Source organism: Macaca mulatta, chromosome 1, assembly GCF_049350105.2.
Source record: "Macaca mulatta isolate MMU2019108-1 chromosome 1, T2T-MMU8v2.0, whole genome shotgun sequence".
In the NCBI taxonomy this organism is placed as follows: domain Eukaryota; kingdom Metazoa; phylum Chordata; class Mammalia; order Primates; family Cercopithecidae; genus Macaca; species Macaca mulatta.
Window position 1 is genome coordinate 213,955,179 of NC_133406.1, and position 20,350 is coordinate 213,975,528.

A 20,350-nucleotide genomic window follows, 5' to 3' on the forward strand; every position below is an offset into this window, starting at 1 on the left:
TCAGAGCTGGCTATAAAGTCCCTCTTTCCAACTGTGGAGCCCTGAACAAATGAGCCTCTCTGAGCTTCAGTTTCCACTTCTGCAAAGTAAGAGTTTGCACCTTTTCATAAGATCATGTTCTGAAAATTAAATGAGGCCAGGTGCGGTGACTCACGCCTGTAATCCCAGCTTTTTGGGAGGCTGACGCGGGCGGATCACTTGAGGTCAGGAGTTCGAGACCAGCCTGGGCAACATGGTGAAACCCCGTCTCTACCCAAAAATACAAAAATTAGCTGGGCATGGTACTGCACGCCTGTAATCCCAGCTACTTGGGAGGCTGAGGTGGGAGAATCGCTTGAACCCGGGAGGCAGAGGTTGCAGTGAGTCAAGGTTGTGCCATTGCACTGCAGCATGGGAGACAGAGCAAGACTCTGGCTCAAAAAAAAAAAAAACCAGAAGGCCGGGCACAGTGGGAGGTTGAGCCAGGTGGATCATGAGGTCAGGAATTCCAGACCAGCCTGGCCAACATAGTGAAACTCTGTCTCTACTAAAAATACAAAATATTAGCCGGGCATGGTGGCACGCACCTGTAATCCCAGCTACTCAGCAGGCTAAGGCAGGAGAATCATTTGAACCCAGGAGGCAGAGGTTGTAGTGAGCCGAGATTGCGCCATTGCATTCCAGCCCAGGCGACAGTGTAAGACTCCAATTCAAAAAAGAAAAAGAAAAAAAAAATTGAAATGAAAGACTGTGTGGAAACACCTAGTGCAGTTCCAGGCACAGAGGGCACTCAGTAACCTGGGCTGATAATATAGCTACACAGCACTTCCTAGAATACTTTTGTCTGGGGTCCCGAAGCTGAGAAGGGGCCAATGTATGAAACAAGATTCTCCCCAGGACCCTTTCTCCCTTCCCACCATCTCAAACATAGAAGATATGCATGGAAGAGCCTGACTCCTATTTCACTCCCATTTTACAGAATAGGAAACTGAGGTCCAGATAGGAAGAGTGATTATATCACTAAGACTCAATTATCATACAGAGTAAGTTTCCTTTTAAAATCTATTGAGGTCTGGCATGGTGGATCAAGCCTCTAATCCTAGCACCTTGGGAGGCCTAGGCGGGAGAACTGTTTGAACCCAGGAGTTCGAGATCAGCCTGACCAACATGGTGAGACTCAATCTCTACAAATAAAACAATTAGCCCAGCATGGTAGTGCATGCCTGTGGTCCCAGCTACTGTGAAGACCAAGGTGGGAGGATCACTTGAGCCTGGAAGGTGAAGGCTGCAGCGAGCCAGGATCAAGTTACTGCATTTTAGCCTGGGCAACAGAGCAAGACCCCATCTCAAAAAGAATCAGTTGGCCAGGTGAGGTGACTCACGCCTGTAATACTAGTACTTTGGGAGGCTGAGGAGGGCAGATCACTTGAAGTCAGGAGTTCGAGACCAGCCTGGCCAACATGATGAAACCTTGTGTCTACTAAAAATACAAAAAGTAGCCAGGCATGGTGGTACACGCCTGTAGTCCCAGCTACTTGGCAGGCTAAGGCAGGAGAATCACTTGAACCCAGGAAGCAGAGGTTGCAGTGAGCCGAGATCATGCCACTGCACTCCAGCCTGGACGACAGAGCAAGACTCTGTCTCAAAAAAAAAAAAAAAAGGATCAGTCGGAGTTCAGGTGCGGGGTCTCATGCCTATTATTGAAGTGCTTTAAGAGGCAAAGACAGGAGGATCACTTGAGGTAAGGAGACACCACCCCGAGTAAAATAGTAAGACTCCATCTCTGCAAAAAAATTTAAAGTTAGCTTGGCATAGTCGTAGCTACTCAGAAGGCTGAAGTGGAAGGATCACTTGAGCCCAGATGTTTGAGGCTGCGGTTGAGCTATGATCACGACACTGCACTCCAGTCTGGGTGACAGGAGAAGCAAGACCATGTCTCTAAAAAAATAAGAATAGGCTAGGTGCGGTGGCTCACGCCTGTAATCTAGCACTTTGGGAGACCTAGGTGGGTGGATCACCTGAGGTCAGGAGTTTGAGACCAGTCTGACCAACATCGCAAAACCCTGTCTCTACTAAAAATACAAAAATTAGCTGGGCATGGTGGCGGGCACTTGTAACCCCAGCTACTCAGGAGGCTGAGGTGGGAGAATTGCTTGAACCCAGGAGGCAGAGGTTGCAGTGAGCCGAGATCACACCACTGCACTCTGGCCTGATGACAGAGTGAGACTCCAACTCGGAAAAATAAATAATAGGAATAAAATAATAAAATCAGGTGGAATAATAATTAAGATGGAAAAATTATGTAGGAGGAAGAGGGAAGGCTCATATATAATATTTGAAAGCCAACTGGACTCTTCAGAGGGTACTCCAGTCAACGTTCCCCTCCATTCACTGGAACAATTAAAAGCTGGTCTTAGTGAAAATGAAAAATCCTACTGGATATACCCCTTCTCTCTCAGCTTCCTACATCCCCCATTATCTCCAGCCCCATCACAGTGATGATCAGGTCTTGTTCAATGTTGGGCAAACATTGAAACAATCAGCTTTGGGAATGAAAGTGTCAACAGAAAGGTGATTCACAAAGCATGAATTTGCTAATTGTTCTTTCGAGCTCAGATGGAAGGAAAGAGGGAGGGAAGAGAGAGGAAAAAGATCTCAGAGTTTCCTTCCTTAGAAAACTTGATTCGGCCAGGCACGGTGGCTCACACGTGTAATCCCAGCACTTTGGGAGGCCAAGGCGGGTGGATCACGAGGTCAGCAGTTCGAGAGCAGCCTGGCCAATATGGTGAAACCCCGTCTCTACTAAAAAAGTATACAAAAATTAGCTGGGCATGGTGGCATGTGCCTGTAGTTCCAGCTACTCAGAAGGCTGAGGCAGGAGAATCGCTTGAACCCGGGAGATGGAGTTGCAGTGAGCCAAGATCATGCCACTGCACTCCAGCCTGGGCAACAGAGTGAGACTCAGTCTCAAAAAAAAAAAAAAGAAAAGAAAAGAAAACTTGATTCAAGTGTTTAGGATGGGCATAGCACCAGTCAGTCACTGCAAGGCCCTGCCCCCCGCCTGGTTTCCAGCATAGCTACTCTCCCTGGGGTAAATCCCTCCTGATTTCTGTACTGTTTCTACATCTATAAAGTGAGAAGATTGGCCGGGTGCGGTGGCTCACGCCTGTAATCCCAGCACTTTGGGAGGCCGAGGCGGGCGGATCACAAGGTCAGGAGATCGAGACCACGGTGAAACCCCGTCTCTACTAAAAATACAAAAAATTAGCCGGGCGCGGTTGTGGGCGCCGGTAGTCCCAGCTACTCGGGAGGCTGAGGCAGGAGAATGGCGTGAACCCGGGAGGCGGAGCTTGCAGTGAGCCGAGATCGCGCCACCGCACTCCAGCCTGGGCGACAGAGTGAGACTCCGTCTCAAAAAAAAAAAAAAAAAAAAAGTGAGAAGATTAACAGGCCCGGGCGCGGTGGCTCATGCCTGTAATCCCAGCACTTTGGGAGGCCGAGGTGGGCGGATTGCCTGAGCTCAGAAGTTCAAGACCAACCTGGCCAACATGGTGAAACCTCTACTCTACTAAAAATACAAAAAAAAAAAAAGTAGTCAGGCATGGTGGCGGGCACCTGTAATCCCAGCTACTCAGGAGGCTGAGGCAGGAGAATTGCTTGAACCCAGGAAGTAGAGGTTGCAGTGAACCGAGACTGTGCCACTGCATTCCAGCCTGGGTGACAGAGCAAGACTCTGTCTCAAAAAAAAAAAAAAAAGATTGACAAAGGCCCTCCTAGTTCTGGCCTTCAGGGTTCTAGGAATATGTGTCCTGGTACCTTCTCTGTTGCCCTGGCTGTCCAGACACAGGGAGATGGGGCAGAAGTGGATCCAACAGATCCAATGGAAATGTCACCTCACTATGGAGGACTTCCATAACCACACCATCTCATGATATCTCTCGTTCTCGCGCTTGCCGTATCTCTATCTCACACTCACACATGCACGGTTGCTCTCTCCCCCATCACCCTGTTTTATTTTCTTTTTAGCACTATCAGAAATGTATTCTTTATTTGTTTACTTGACTGTTGTCTTTCAACATTAGAAAGTTCTAGGGCTGGGAGCGGTGACTCACACCTGTAATCCTAGCACTTCGGGAGACTGTGGCAGGCAGATCATTTGAGGTCAGGAATTAGACTAGCTGGGGCAACATGGTGAAACCCAATCTCTAAAACAAAAAAAGGGAGAAAGAGCGAAAGTTCTAGAAGGGCTGGGCACGGTGGCTCATGCCTGTAATCCCAGCACTTTGGGAGGCCAAGGTGGGCAGATCTCTTGAGATCAGGAGTTCGAAACCAGCCTGGCCAACATGGTGAAACCCTTTACTAAAAATACAAAAATTAGTCAGGGGTGGGCCTGTAATCCCAGGTACTTGGGAGGCTGAGGCAGGAGAATCACTTGAACCTGGGAGGCGGAGGTTGCACTGAGCCAAAATTGTGCCACTGCACTCCAGCCTGGCAACAGAGTGAGACTCTGTCTCAAAAAAAAAAAAAAAAAAGTTCTAGAAGGGCAGGGACCTTGCCTATTATTTCTCAGGGCCTAGCGCAGCACCTGGTACACAGGTAGGTGCTCAGAATGTATGTTGGCTGATGAATGAATGAATGTATAGATCTTGTGGGTGGTGCCACGCCTGTGCCAAGCATGACTGATCTGTGCTGAGTCTTCTTAAAGGAGCGGTTGAACAAAAGGGCTCTGGGGTCAGGAGACCTGGATTTGAGTCCCAAACTGCCAATTAGTGACCGTATAACCTTGGGCATATCACTTAACCTCTCTAAACCTCAGTGTCTTCATCTGTAAATTGGGGATAATGATCCCACATCTTGTGGTGTAGCTTTAGGAATTACAGCTTATTATGTATGTAAAATAATCTAGTGCATAGTAGGTGTTCAGTAAATGTTAGTTTCCTTTCCCCCACCCCTCCTTCCTCTGCTGGGGTATGGAGGTGGGGGTAAGAGACAGTGCTGTGGCTGAGCCTCAAGCTCTTTCATCAGTAGCCTCAGAGAGACCTGAGGCTCTCTGTCTCAAGTTCAAGGGTTTGGAGACTCTGGACTCAGCCAAAGGAGATTTCTATCTATTTCTTTTCTTTTCTGAGACAGGGTCCCTCTTTGTCACCCAGGCTGGAGTGCAGTGGTGTAAACATGGTTCACTGCAGCCTTGACCTCCCCACCTCAAGTGATTCTCCCACTTCAGCCTCCCGACTAGGTGGGACCACAGGCACGTGCCACCATGCCAGGCTACTTTCTTTTAATTTTTGTAGAGATGAGGACTCACTAAGAAGACTGGTCTCAAACTCCTGGTCTCAGATGACTTTCCCACCTCAGTCTCCCAAAGCGCTGGGATTACAGGCATGAGCCACCACTTCTGGCTGCTATTTCTTTTTATTTATTTATTTATTTATTTTTAAAATTTATTTGAGACGGAGTCTCACTCTGTCACCCAGGCTGGAGTGCAGTGGTGCAATCTCAGCTTACTACAACTTCCGTCTCCTGGGTTCAAGCAATTCTCCTGCCTCAGCCTCCTGAGTAGCTGGGATTACAGGCACGTGTGACTACACTCGGCTAATTTTTTGTATTTTTAGTAGAGACGGGGTTTCACCATGTTGGTCAGGCTGGTCTTGAACTCCTGACCTCATGATCCGCCCACCTTGGCCTCCCAAAGTGCTGGGATTACAGGCATGAACCACTGTACCCGGCCTTTTTACAATTTTATATAGAAATGAGGTCTCCCGTTGTTGTTGTTGTTGTTGTTGTTGTTGTTGTTGTTGTTGTTGTTGAGACAGTCTTGCTCTATCACCCAGGCTGGAGTGCAGTGCCACCATCTCGGCTCACTGCAAGCTCCGCCTCCCGGGTTCACACCACTCTCCTGCCTCAGCCTCCCGAGTAGCTGGGACTACAGGTGTCCGCCACCACACCCGGCTAATTTTTTTGCATTTTTAGTAGAGACGGGGTTTCACTGTGTTAGCCAGGATGGTCTCAATCTCCTGACCGAGGTCTCCCTATGTTTTATATAGAGATGAGGTCTCCCTGGTCTTACAGGCGTGAACCACCGGGCCCCTCCATTTCTTATCTTTCAAGAAAAAGTAAAACAAAGCAAGCACTTGCCTTGAGGATGATGAAAGGGACTTCCCCAAGGTCACATAGTCAAGCAGTAGCACAAGTAGTGGGTCCCCTCCCTGAGGGCCAGAGAAAGCCCCTGATCACAGACAAGATGGAGTGAAGCGAGAGGGGCAGCCTCTTGCCTGGGCTGGCCACCAGAAAGAGGAAGTAGCTGCAATGTTGTGAGAGTCCGGCTCTTGGGGTTTAGTCCCAGGTCTGTCAGAGTCAACCTGATGGCATTGGGATGTAGTTTACTGTTTCTAGGTCATGATTTCTCCTGTAAATTTTGTGTATTACTCCTCCCCAATCTGCCTGACAGGCGAATGGGAGACTATTACGAGAAAGAAATTTAATTTAATGTATTGTTAGAAAAAAAATTTTTTTTGAGACAGAGTATCATTCTTGTTGCCCAGGTTGGAGTACAATGACATGGATCTCGGCTCACTGCAACCTCCGCCTCCCAGGTTCAAGTGATTCTCCTGCCTCAGCCTCCCGAGTAGCTGGGAATACAGGTGCTACAGGTGCCCACCACCACGCCCAGCTAATTTTTTGTATTTTTAGTAGAAACGGGGTTTCACCATGTTAGCCAGACGGGTCTTGAACTCCTGACCTCAGGTGATCCACCCGCCTCAGCCTCCCAAAGTGCTGGGATTACAGGCGTGAGCCACCGTGCCTGGCCGGGAGAACAATATTTAAGAAAAATAAATTGCAGCAATGAATCAGATAGACTCAATTTCTGAATTTTTGCTACAGCACAAATGTTTAAAATCAGAAAAAAAAAAAAAATTAAAAGTAACAGGTGAGGTTGGGGAAAAATATAAAAACAAAAGTAACAACAGACCAGGCACAGTAGTTGACACCTGTAATCCCTGCACTTTGGGAGTCTGAGGCGAGCAGATCACTTGAGCCCAGAAGTTCAAGAGCAGCCTGGGCAACATGGCCAGACCCTTATCTCTACAAAAAAATAGAAAAATTAGCCGGGTGCTGTGGGGTGTGCCTGTAGTCCCAGCTACTCCGGAGGCTGGGATTGGGAGGATTGCTTGAGCTAGGGTGGTTGAGGCTGCGGTGAGCCATGATCATGCCAGTCAACTCCAGTCCAGGCAACAGAGTGAGACCCTGTCTCAACAAATAAATAGGCTGGGTGCGGTGGCTCACGCCTGTAATCCAGGACTTTGGGAGGCCGAGGCGGGCAGATCACGAGGTCAGGAGATCGAGACCATCCTGGCTAACATGGTGAAACCCCGTCTCTACTAAAAATACAAAAAATTAGCCAGGCATGGTGGCAGGCGCATGTAGTCCCAGCTACTCGGGCGGCTGAGGTAGGAAAATGCTGTGAACCTGGGAGGCGGAGCTTGCAGTGAGCTGAGATTATTGTCACTGCACTCCAGCCTGGGCGACAGCGAGACTGTCTCAAGAAAATAAATAAATAAAAATAAAAAATAAAAGTAACAACAATCATAAGCCTCATCCCCTAGGTCCTATAAAGTGTGAGATCAAAATATGTAAACATATATTTTTTAAAATTGTATTTTGTCTAGACCTGCAGAAAAACATGTAAACACATTATTCATTCTCTAGCCCCAGAAAGGTGCTGGGTTTGGGTAGGTACAGTGGAAAAAACATGCACCACAGATTCTATAGCCCTGGTTCAGGACCAAGGCCTGACTAGTTTGCTGTGTGACAGTGGGGTAATCACAAACACTCTCTGAGCAGATCTCTCCTTCCCTAAATTGGCTATGCTGTACATCAATGCTCATCATGCTGTGGTTTGCAAGGCCAATCAACAGAGTACCTTAGAAAGCTTTAGGACCGGGCGCGGTGGCTCACGCCTGTAATCCCAGCACTTTGGGAGGTCGAGGTGGGTGGAGCACAAGGTCAGGAGTTCGAGACCAGCCTGGCCAATATGGTGAAACCCCCGTGTCTACTAGAAATACAAAAAAGTTAGCCGGGTTTGGTGGCGCATGCCTGTAATCCCAGCTAATCGGGAGGCTGAGGCAGGAGAATTGCTTGAACCCGGGAGGCGGAGGTTGCAGTAAGCCGAGATCGCGCCACTACACTCCAGCCTCGGTGATACAGCGAGACTCCGTCTCCAAAAAAAAAAAAAAAAAAAAAGCTTTTACCTTGGTATGCACAGAGTTTATTATTACACCTTTCCTAAGCTCTGGAAAAGTGCCAGAGCATGAGCAGTGCTGTGCAGAGTCGATCACGTGGCGCAATCTCTTTGGGCTTCTGAAAATAGTAGGTGACCAGGAGGACAAGACTAAGTGACTTCTCAATTTCTCTCAGCGCTAAAAAACAAAAAACAGAACCTGGAATTTCTCAGTTGTCTGACTCTGCTACAAACTCCGCAGGTCACTTCCCTTCCTCCTGACCCTGCGGGGGCGGGGTGGGCGCTGTCCCTTTAAGTCCAGGCCCGGGCCAATCACAGTGAACAGAAGTTCTTCAAGGACCAAAGGAGGGAATTCAGCCTGAGAGGGAGGGCGGGGAAGGGGCGTGCCCTCTAGCCAATCGGAATCTCCCTAGAGAACAGTGACTCACGTGCAAAGCTCTGCAGACCACTGTCCGGAGCGTCGAGAGGCGGGGCGGTTCTCGCTGTGTGGCAGCGGCCCGGGCCAATGGGCATGTCGCCCGCGGCCTATAAGAGTCCGCTGGGCCTCGAGCTGCAGGCGCTAGGGTCGGTAAGTCGTCGCCGTCCGAGGTGTGTCCTGGCTTTGTCTCGCCGTCGCTGCTGCCCCGTCCCTGCCTCCGTGCCCCCCCCCCGCCTTGGCCCCTGCCCAGCGGCTCTCCCTGTCCTCCTCCCCTTAACCACCCCCACGGTTTTTGCCGTCGGGGCTCGGGAGCCGGGCGGATGATGCCGTCGGAGAGCGGAGCTGAGCGCCGGGACCGGGCGGCTGCTCAGGTGGGAACGGCTGCGGCCACGGCGGTGGCCACGGCAGCCCCGGCAGGCGGCGGCCCCGACCCAGAGGCCTTGTCGGCCTCCCCCGGACGGCACCTGAGCGGGCTGAGCTGGCCACAGGTGAAGCGACTGGACGCTCTCCTGAGCGAGCCGATTCCCATTCATGGGCGCGGCAACTTCCCCACGCTGAGTGTGCAGCCCCGTCAGATCGTGCAGGTGAGAGGACGCCCGACGGGGTATGTGGGGGAATCCCTTCTGAGGCGCTCGTGGCTGGAAGGCATTTGTAGTCTGTTTGACTTTCTAGACAGCTAGGGAAACTGAGGAACGGAGACAGGGATGTAACAATTGCACAGCATTTTGAATGGTAGATCAGACATCCCCCTGCATCTACTAATCCTTCCCCACCTGGCTTTTCCATCTCGACTCCTAGAGAACCCTGATTCCCCACGGATCACTCACCCAGGGCCTGGCTGAGAGAGGGGAGGAGGATGTCGAGGGCATTGGGGGAAGAATTTGCCCCTGCCTGCAAGGACAAAAGACGCCAGGCAGCCCTGGGTGGGTAAGTGTGCATGCTTGAGTCCAAAATAGCTTTTCCTTCCCCATCTGGGCATCCCTGGACCTCACCCTCCTTTTCTCTCTCGAGGTTCTAGGAGCAGACTCTGCCCTTGTGCTCCTACAGCCCTCTGCTGGAGAAACCGCCCCTTCCCCCTCCACCCCGTGGAAAAGCCACGAAAACTAGTCAGGGACTCCCTCTCTCTCAGCTGGGGTTGTGGCCCAAGATTTATTAAGCCAAAGATCAGATCTGATACCCCACCCCCAAGGGCAACATTAAGTGACCAATTTAGGTGTTTCTTCTCCTTCCCAAGACTGGAAATGAAGGCCAACCCAGGCCTCAGGCCCCACGTCCCCTCTCTCCTGAGGAAAGGGAGAAAAGAATTCTGACAGCCCCTCCCTCCTCCAACTCTTCCCTTTATCTGAACCTCAACGACCCCAAGACTGCTTTTTCATCTGTACAGCCCAGACGCTGTCATGTTCTGAAATACCAGAGTGTGGTAATTATTGTACCCATTTTATAGCTGGGTCAGTTTGCCACCCAAGATTGCTTCATGAGGTGAAAATCAAACCTGGAGAATCTTGGGTCTTCCCAGGAGCAGATTACAGTAGGTTCAATGTTTTCCCACCCCTTCCCGGGCTCCCAAGGTCAACTTCTAGGTGTTAGGGAGGGTCCTCTGATAAAACAAACCAAGAAGCCCAGCAAGGACTCCTGTGCGTTCCTGCCAGCTGATGGCTTCCTTTGGATGAAGCGGGCCTTTCCCCTGCCTCCTACTACCTGGGCTTCCCACAGAGGGGGAGGGGTGCCTCCTGGGGGATTACCTCCCCCACCCTCCCAAGGAACTAGGAACTGGAGGGGGTGGGGGCAGATTCTCCTGGGCTGACTCACAGGCGGCCCAGTGGAGTTTGCCGAGGAATGCCTCGGCTGCTCGCTGTCACCTGGGTGATTAGGAAACCAGTTGAGGCTTTTCTCCCCAGGACCGTCAAGTAATTCCTGGGGCCCCAGCTGCTGCACCTCCAGGACTGTGGCCCCAGGCATGGCAGGGAGGGGAAGGTGGAGCTCAGTATGGCAGCCCCCCTCTGCAAGAACAAGGGGTACCCTGGAAGGAGGGGAAGTCCTTGCCCTGTCAGTATGGCTCAGATAGCCTCTTTTGGTGTCTGCTCTGTGCCAAGCCCTGTTTAGGAAACCAAGGGCATAGATATGACTGGGACTCAGCCTCCATCCCTTCAGGTGCTCCTAGCCAGATGGAGGAGACTCCAGGTCAATAGAAGCTAACTTTACAATGCAATGGTGGTGCCATATCCTTCTAAACCCAGTCAGAGATAGCACAGAACAAGGAGCTGTCGGCGACACTGAGGAAGGGCGGCAGAGACTTCAGAGCTGGGCTGGGAAGTTGGACTTCAGGATTCAAGCCCTGGACTGTTTGTTGTTGATTCTCTTTGCTGGGCTCAGTGTCCCCATCTGTTCAACTGGGATGGATGGATTAGGCTGCTGCTCTCCAACACCCTCTCTGGTTCCAGACTCCGAAGGGGACAGGTGCCTTCACCTGACCTGTACAGCTGCCTCCACAGGAAAGAAAGTTTCTTGGAAGGAATCCACAGCTGGCAGCTTCTAAAGCTATTGGGATGTGTGCAGGATTGGGGGCAGGGGAGAGGGGGAGGGTGGTGGTGGTTGTTGCCTTGGGGCTTTTCACTGCTACTGAGTTGTCCTATGGCTCAAAAATTGGAAGCTTTCTCCCTCTCCACCCCTACAAGGCTTTGCCTGTAGTGGCAATCCAAGTGTAGAGATGCTGTTCTTGCTTGTACCTGTGCTAAAGGGACCCACCCTACCGTAAGGAGGCTTCCCAGAGCTACAGGCAGGGAGGCCTTTTATTGGTTGTGTAACCTTGGACAAGTCCTTTGCCTTCTCTGGGCCCAGAGGATTGAACTAGACAATCTGATCTCTCCAGCTGCAGCCAGAGGGCCTGCATCAGGCGGCACAGCATGTGAGTTTTGTAAGCCTGCTGGCTGACAGCGTCTGTCAGTCTCCCTGCAGGTCTCAGCAGCAGCCTGGAGCAGAGTGGTTGTGGGGAGGGCCTTGGCATGGGAGAAAGGAGGGTGCAGCCACTGCCCCTCCATGGCTGGAAAGTCTGATTCAGGAGGCACCAAGCTGCCCTGCAGTACTTGGGTGTGGTGGTATCTGGTGACCGCCTGCCAAGCTGGCTGTAGTCACACCTGGGAAGGAGACAACAGCGACTGGCTGGCTGACACAGCTGGCCCCATGGCCCTGACGCAGGGGATTTAACGAGTACTGCTACCTACTCACTAGGCCGGATGCCAAGCCCTGGGGTGGGCACCGGCCTGGGAGCAGGAGCTGGCACTGAGTAAGGCTCACTCAGCCCTAATGGGATCTGAGGAAGGGGCTGGTCTTCTCTGCAGGTTTGGTTGGGTCCTTCCACCAAGGTCTTTGGCCCATGCAGGCACAGCTGCCAGCTGCCAGGGTGTGGGTTAGAAGTCCCACAGGCTGGACTGCAGCGACTGACCTTGTCTGTCCAAGGCATCTCTCAACCCCCATCTCCCTGTTCTCCAACTACTCTGGCTCTGGGCTTCAGTACCTTGAGGGTTGCCTTTGCTTTGAAATTTAGAAAGGGAAGATGGATTCGAACTAGTCCCTGTTCCTTCTGAACCCTGGGACTGTAATGTGGTAGAAACAGGATGGGCTTTGGAGTCAGCCATACCTGGGTTTGAAGGCATCTCCACGTGATCTTGTGCAGGTGACATCACTCCTGTGAGCTTCAGTTTCCCAGGAGACCTGTCCCAGGCCGGGCACAGTGTCTCATGCCTGTAATCCCAGCACTTTGGGAGGCTGAAGCAGAAGAATAGCTTGAGTCCAGGAGTTCAAGACCAGCCTGGGCAATCTGGCAGAATCCCATCACTGCAAACAATAAAAAATTGCTGGGCATGGTGGCACACACCTGTAGTCCCACCTACTTGGGAGGCTGAGGTGGGAGGATTGCTTGAGCCCGGGAGGCAGAGGTTGCAGTGAGCTGAGATCGTGCCACTGCATTCACTGCATTCCAGCCTGGACTACAAAATCAGGACTCTCTCAAAAAAATAAATAAATAAATAAAGGATGGAGGAAAGGAAGGTAGAGAAGGGTTTGGAAAGGCAGAAGAAAAAATTCCATATTAAAAACAAAAAAAAAAGACTTGGCCTGGCACAGTAGCTCATGCCTGTAATCCCAGTACTTTGAGAGGCTGAGGCAGGTAGATCACCTGAGGTCAGGAGTTCAAGACCAGCCTGGCCAACATGGTGAAACCCTGTCTCTACTAAAAATACAAACATTATCTGAGCATGGTGATGGGCACCTGTAATCCCAGCTACTCAGGAGGCTGAGGGAGAAGAATCACTTGAACCTGGGAGGCAGAGGTTGCAGTGAGCTGACCACTGCACTCCAGCCTGGATGACAGAGAGAGACTCCGTCCCAAAAAAAAAAAAAAAAAAGAACGAACGAAAGACCTGTCCCCATAGGTTCTGGCAACAAGGTCCATTGCTTGGCACTCATTAGGTGCCTAGCCTCCTTCCGCCACCCTCTGTGTTCCTGATGGCCAGCTGCTTATGCCCCATTCTCCGTGTTCCTTATGGCCAGTTGTTTACCTCCCCCATTGCCATGACAATATCTTCCCCTGGTAAAGGTGCTCCTCCCGGAAGTCTTCCTGGAGGGCGCCGCCCGCCTCGGATTGCCCCACCATAGCTTGCCTTCTCAGCACTTAGGTGCATTCTTTGTAGTAATTCCCTGGGAGGCAAGGAGAACAGCCTGGTCTGGAGCTGGGTGCTGACTTGGCAGCAAGGCAGGGTTGCAGAATCACTCAGGACAGGAATGCTGCCTGGTCACTTTCAGGGCAACTTTGGGTTACTGAGAAAACTGAATGTCCCCAACCCCCAGCTTCACTCTTCTCCCTACCTGGTACCTCAGGGGAGGGACCACTTATAGGTTTATCTGTCCTGTGCCATCAGGCCTGGGGGCTGTCTGAGGGCTGAGAGTTTTCACTGAGCCTTAGCTGTCTCACCACTGTAAGCCTTAGTTTCCTCATCTGAGAGCAAAAAAAGTATATAACATTTGCCTCACTGGGTCCTTGTAAGGATGAATTAGGATGAGTGCATTGTAGTCAAAAGGACATACATGAACTTGAGAATCCAACTAACCTGGGTTCTGGTCTCAGCCTGACCGCTCTATGACCTTGACTTGTTTCTTAACCTTTCTGTGCCTGAGGTCCTCCATCTATCAATCAAAATAATACTCAAATGTAGGATTATTGGGAGGGTTAATGTGGCCATGAATGTGAAATGCTAACCATATTCCCAACATGTTTGAGCAGTTAGCGCAGTGCCTGGCACAGAACTGTTTTACTAGCAGTTTGAGAGGTAGAATAGCATGGTTAAGACTTGGATCGCCGAGTGCAGTGGCTCACGCCTATAATCCCAGCACTTTGGGAGGCGGAGGCGGGTGGATGACAAGGTCAGGAGTTCAAGACCAGCCTGGCCAAGATGGTGAAACCCCATCTCTACTAAAAATACAAAAATTAGCCAGGCACAGTGGCAGGCACCTGTCAGAAGAATCACTTGAACTCGGGGGATGGAGGTTGCAGTGAGCCGAGATCATGCCACTGCACTCCAGCCTTGGCGGCAAAGTGAGACTCGTCTCAAAAAAAAAAAAAAAAAAAAAAAAAGACTTTGGATTCTGAGTTTTATTCCCAGCTCTGCATTCACCAGCTGTTTGCCTTTGAGCTAGTTACTTGACCCCCCTGTACTTCCATTTTTGCTGTGTAAAGTGGGAATGATAGTATCCACCTCACAGGGTTATTGTGAGGATTAAGTGACCTGCTGTTTAGTAAATTCTATACAGATGTGTGCTATTATTGCTATTCTTCCTGGTCATTCCTCCAGATGGTCCATTCTCAGATTAGGCTTAGAGAGTTAAATGACTTCCCACGTTCCAAAAAAATAAAATAAAAAGTTAGATGATTTTCCAAAAGCATAACAGCTGGTTAGGGGCCAACAGTGGTTGACTTAGGGCCAACAGTGGTTGACGTTACTGGGATAAGTACATGGAAGTCCTTGGTGGACCCCTGGGGCCTGCTCCTGACACCTCCTTCCTGCTCTCCCCTCGAAGGTGGTCCGCAGCAGCCTGGAGGAGCAGGGCCTACACGTGCACAGTGTGCGGCTGCATGGTTCCGCTGCCAGCCATGTGCTGCACCCTGAGAGTGGCCTGGGCTACAAGGATCTGGACCTGGTGTTCCGGGTGGACCTGTGCAGTGAGGCATCCTTCCAGCTGACCAAGGCAGTGGTGCTGGCCTGCCTGCTAGACTTCCTGCCGGCTGGTGTGAACCGGGCCAAGATCACGCCACTGACACTCAAGGAGGCATACGTGCAGAAGCTGGTGAAAGTGTGCACAGACTCGGACCGCTGGAGTCTCATCTCACTGTCCAACAAGAGCGGCAAGAACGTGGAGCTCAAGTTTGTGGACTCAGTGAGACGCCAGTTTGAATTCAGCATAGACTCCTTCCAGATCATCCTGGACTCCCTGTTGCTCTTTGGCCAGTGCTCGTCCACTCCCATGTCTGAGGCCTTCCACCCAACAGTCACAGGTGAAAGCCTGTATGGGGACTTCGCCGAGGCCCTGGAGCACCTGCGGCACCGTGTCATCGCCACGCGCAGTCCCGAGGAGATCCGAGGTGGTGGCCTCCTCAAGTACTGCCATCTCCTGGTGCGGGGCTTCCGGCCCCGGCCTAGCACTGATGTGCGCGCCCTGCAGCGCTACATGTGCTCCCGCTTCTTCATCGACTTTCCAGATCTGGTGGAGCAGCGGCGCACCCTAGAGCGCTACCTGGAGGCCCACTTTGGTGGGGGTGACGCAGCCCGCCGTTATGCCTGCCTGGTGACACTGCATCGGGTGGTCAACGAGAGCACCGTGTGCCTCATGAACCACGAGCGCCGCCAGACGCTGGACCTCATTGCCGCACTGGCGCTGCAGGCACTGGCTGAGCAGGGCCCGGCTGCCACTGCCGCCCTGGCCTGGCGCCCTCCAGGCACCGACGGGGTTGTGCCAGCCACTGTCAATTACTACGTGACCCCTGTGCAGCCTCTCCTGGCTCGTGCCTATCCCACCTGGCTGCCTTGTAACTGACTCAGACCCTGGCCAGAAGGGAAGGGACTGGGCCTCACCGGGTGGGGTGGGGCCTCCAAGAGTGTGTGGAGGACATGACCAGAGACGCAGCCCGTGCCAGGTGGCCCAGCACTGCAGGGTTGGGCCTTCAGTTGAACAGACCGGACTTCCCCGAGCACGAGGCCCCTGTGGCTCTCAGCAGGAGGACCCTTTGGTTATTGCATCACACTTTTGGACCTACATAACAGTGGGGTGCAGGAGCCATTTGTCTTGGAAGTCAATTGCCTTCAGGGGACGAAACAAATTTGGGGTGGTAGCCTTAATGCACAGCACCTTGGATTGATTGCCATGGCCTAAGAGAGTCTTTTTGACTAGGGCCAGCCTGTGGTGATCCCAGCAGCTTTGGAGGGCCTGCAGCCCACACACTGACTGATGTTTGTTACGGGGACTTGTCACTTTGGTCAGGCTGGGCCACTACAGGGCCTGATGGTCCAACTTGGGTAATCATTGGGAGGAGGGAAACTGAGGCCTGAGGCAGATACATGGGTTTGGGGAGGGCTGGGTTTAGCCCAGTTCTCTGAAATACATACCCCAAGCTGTGAAGCCTTCCTCGTGAGGGGTTGAGGTGGGCAGTATACAGGAGCCAAGCAGCCCAGGATGGGTCACAGCCCAGGCCCCTTCCAGGGTGCCACTCCTTTCCCCCTTGTTGCAAGGAGCCCTCCTGCCTGGGAGCTTGTTCTTTGGAGGGTGCTAAGCCTGAATTTGCCACAGTCAGGTCAATGTTCCCACCCCACTGGCTTGGTTACAGGGCTCTCACATGGGGGAGGGGAGCCATACTCCCACCCCCTTGGCATTCCCCTGGATTTGTTGCTATTTTGCACTCTTAACACCTGCCTTATAATAAAAACTGTCTACACTGAACCTTAGTGACATGCTTTTTCTGGGGAAATAAGGACCTTCTGTAGCTGTGGGGGCTGCAGCTGCCTCCCCTAGTTGGAGTCTGGCTTGTACTGTGGAAGGGAGCGTTTGTGGGGGGTGGGGTTTGAAGCCTGGGCTATGGCTGGAGGACTGCCCCTCCTCCCAACCCCAGCCCCAGCCTGACCAGCTGCATATTGAGAGCTGCTGTCTACATGTGTGACCTGAACCTGCATGTTGCCTTAGCAGGTCTAGGACTCTTGTTAAGGAGTAAATATTTTTATGTTTTCTACCTGGAATCCAAATAGCTCTGGGCCTAGACTCAGACTCTGGTGCTCAGGGGTACTTGAACCTAGCTCTGTCTACCCCATCTCTTCCCAGGGAGCAGCTAGAGAACAGGCTGGCTGAATCTGGACTGGAGGCCCCTGCAGTAAAGGTGGCTAAGACTGGGGAACTGCTAGAGTCCCCCCTAAGCCTGAGTCCAGGTAGGGCCTCCACTTGGGAGAGGCTCCCTCAGTCCTCCAGCTCCTTCCCTTGCCCCGAGCACTGATGGGTGTGCTCTGGCTCGCTCTAATCAGATCCTCTGGATGGGGAGGGTCTCCCCTTCCCAAACCCAGATGGTGCCATGCCAGGCTGTCTAGGAGTGTCAACCACAAGCTCCTAGCATGCTGCGCCCTCAGGGCATCAGCCAGTCAATCATGGGCCTGGACGCTGCCCGCTGTTTGCCCAGCCTCTTTGATCCAGGGATTGCAAAGCCCTTAACATATTCAGCCACATTAGGGGCCTCTGAAGTGGTGACTTTGATGGTTCCAGCCAGGGTGGAAAAAACAATACTGCAGAGGAGGCCCCAGGTCACCAGGGAGAGTCCAGCCACCTCACCTGCTCTAAGTCCCTTCTGCTGTTGAGCTCAAAATGGCTGGAAAGTGAGCAGACAGGCTTTATTTGCTTGGTGACTAAAACCAGCTCCCATCCCCATCCCAGCTGTGACCACCCAACTATGGTCATGGGAAGGACTAAGTTTGTCCCACCTCCTGAGTTGCCCATTTCAGCCTTGGCATGAGAGGCTTACAGTATAAACACAACAGACTTACGTTTTTGGGCTGGGGGGTGGAGTTCACCTGGATGTGCTTGTGTTAAGGGCTGAAAAAGCCAGAAACCTGTGTGGTACATGTGTGTATACGCTGCATTCAGCCACCATGTGCCAGACACCGTTCTGGGTGCTGGGAATACATCAGCAAGCAAAAGAAAAAAATCCCTGTCCTTGTGAAGATTACACTCTAACGGAGTAGACAGAAAATAAACTGAACCGTATGGTCTTAGATGATCAGTGATATGCAAAAATATAGCAGGATAAGGGACTGGAAATGCTCAGGTTTGCAAATTGAAAAATAAGTCAGGGGCCAGGCACAGTGGCTCATGCCTGTAATCCCAGCAGTTTGGGAGGCTGAGGTGGGCAGATCACCCGAGGTCAGGAGTTTGAGATCAGCCTGGCCAACATGGTGAAACCCCATGTATTTCACTACTGAAAATACAAAAATTAGCTGGGTATGGTGGCGTGTGCCTGTAATTCCAGCTGCTCAGGAGGCTGAGGCAGGAGAATCGCTTGAACCTGGGAGGCGGAGGTTGCAGTGAGCTGAGATCATACCACTGCACTCCAGCCTGCACAACAGAGCGAGACACCATCTCAAAAAAAAAAAAAAAAAGTCAGGGTGCAACTCATTGAAAGGTGACATTTGATTGAACAAAGACATAAAGGTGGTTGGAGGTGAGCATGAAGATGTTTAGAGAAAGAGCATTCCGGGCAGAGAGCTTGCCTGTGAATGTGCACGTGCTCTGACACATGTACCTGAGGGTGTCTGGCTGGCCTCATCCAGCTGCTGGTACTGCACACACGCACGGGTGTGAGGCAGTGGGGACATGTGAGACAGGTGTCCACAGTAGCAGCCACCATTCCTGGTGGGCTTCACTCTAGCAGGCACTATGCTGAGGTCTTCCCAATCATGATCTCCCCACAAGGGGAAAGAAAGCATTCTTTCCATTTGGCAGACACAGAAACTGAGGCCAGAGAGGTCAAAGAGGTTTGTCCGGATCCAGAGCCATTGCTGTTAACTTCTGTTCCATCCTGCTCCTGCACTGTGATTTCACAGGATTGTGACAGTTGTCTCCTGTACATATGTGACAGCAGGGCATAATTTGACATCACTGTGACATTTGTCATTTTATATGTGACTATGGCACAGTGTAGCAGTATGGCAAGATGTACGTTTCTTTTTTTTTTTTTTTTTTTTTTTTTTTGAGACGGAGTCTTGCTCTGTCACCCAGAAGGCTGGAGTGCAGTGGCGCAATCTCGGCTCACGGCAACTTCCGCCTCCTGGGTTCAAGCCATTCTCCTGCCTCACCCTCCTGAGTAGCTGGGATTACAGGTGCCCGCCACCACACCCAGCTAATTTTTGTATTTCTACTAGAGATGGGATTTCACCATGTTGGTCAGGCTGGTCTCGAACTCCCGACCTCGTGATCTGCCCACCTCAGCCCCCCAAAGTGTTGGATTTACAGGCGTGAGCCATCGCACATGGCCAAGATGTACGTTTTCTTGGTACACATGTGACACTAATTATGGCTTGTGATGACTATCCATGGCTCATGATGGCAGCAGCATGCCTGTGGTTATGTTTGGGAGTGGTGCAGTGTTTCTGGGTGTGAGAAAAACACCAACTCAGTGGCTGACATGGTTCCTCCTGTGGACAATTCCTGCGGCTACCTAAGACACCAGGACAGGCAGGAATCAGGAACTGGGACTCAGAGCCAGCAAGGCAAAGGCTGAGGGGGAAAGCCCTGTCCTCTACCTTCCAACCTCACTGTGCTCTCCAAGCAACAGTCCACCCTCCCACTCAGACCCGAGGGTGATGGGAGCTCCGGATAGGGAAGGAGCGGATGGGGAAGGAGCATTGCTGTGGACTTTGACAAACAAGGCACAGCCTCAGACAGTTACATGATATGCTGCCCTTCCGCTTTCACTTGCCAAACTTCTGCTCTGTGCCCTGGGGGCTGGCATCTGTGGACTGCATCAATGGCTCCCTTGTTCCCCAGCTTCCTGTTGGGTTGCCAATGAGACATCCCAGCGTCTTAAGGAGACTTAAGGGAGGAGAAGATGTTTATTCTCTTTGTTCCCTCTCTACCAGGCTGCCATGGTTGGCCACATCCCTCAACCAAAGGTCACCGTTCCTGTCAGGAGCCCCACTCCACACAGTGACCTCTCCTCACTGTTGCTGGCCCCAGAGAGCTGCACCATCCCTTCTTACCTTTATTTTTCGGCAGGTGGAACAGCACTCGCCCAGGCTGGCGTGCAGTGACGCAATCTTGGCTCACTGCAACCTCCGCCTCCCAGGTTCAAGTGATTCTCATGCCTCAGCCTCCCAAGGAGCTTGGACTACAGGTGCACACAATGACGCCTGGCTAATTTTTGTATGTTTAATAGGACGAGGTTTTGCCACATTGGCCACACTGGTCTCAAACTCCTGACCTCAGGTGATCTGCCCGCCTCAGCCTCACAAAGTGCTGGAATCACAAGTGTGAGCCACCAAACCCAGCCCCTTGTTAGTTTCTTAAGCCCAACCCATGCCTTTGGAAATAGTCTCGTTTTATTTCTTGAGATAGGGTCTTGCTCTGTTGCCCAAGCTGGAGCACAGTGGTACGATCACAGCTCAGTGCAGCCTTGACCTCTTGGGCTCAAG

The 20,350-nt window shown here is 51.8% G+C and overlaps 1 protein-coding gene and 1 long non-coding RNA gene across 3 annotated transcripts; one reads left to right on the plus strand and one right to left on the minus strand.

Annotated features, from left to right (window-relative positions):
* Positions 1 to 8,348: 8,348 nt before the first annotated feature.
* On the plus strand, positions 8,349 to 16,622 carry TENT5B (terminal nucleotidyltransferase 5B). 2 transcript variants are annotated; one of them, XM_077967795.1, is made up of 3 exons: positions 8,646 to 9,220; positions 9,435 to 9,563; positions 14,709 to 16,622. In XM_077967795.1, exons 1-3 carry the CDS (start codon positions 8,957 to 8,959, stop codon positions 15,720 to 15,722), a joined length of 1,407 nt encoding a protein of 468 aa, XP_077823921.1. In that variant the 5' UTR covers positions 8,646 to 8,956; the 3' UTR covers positions 15,723 to 16,622. The 2 variants fall into 2 exon arrangements, with proteins under 2 accessions (XP_001110718.3, XP_077823921.1); XM_001110718.4 differs by lacking the exon at positions 9,435 to 9,563 and having other exon boundaries at positions 8,349 to 9,220.
* On the minus strand, positions 9,456 to 20,102 carry LOC144335137 (uncharacterized). Its single transcript, XR_013405598.1, has 2 exons — positions 19,144 to 20,102; positions 9,456 to 11,929 (listed from the first exon to the last, which is right to left on the minus strand). It is a non-coding gene; the product is annotated as an uncharacterized LOC144335137 (long non-coding RNA).
* Positions 20,103 to 20,350: the final 248 nt, after the last annotated feature.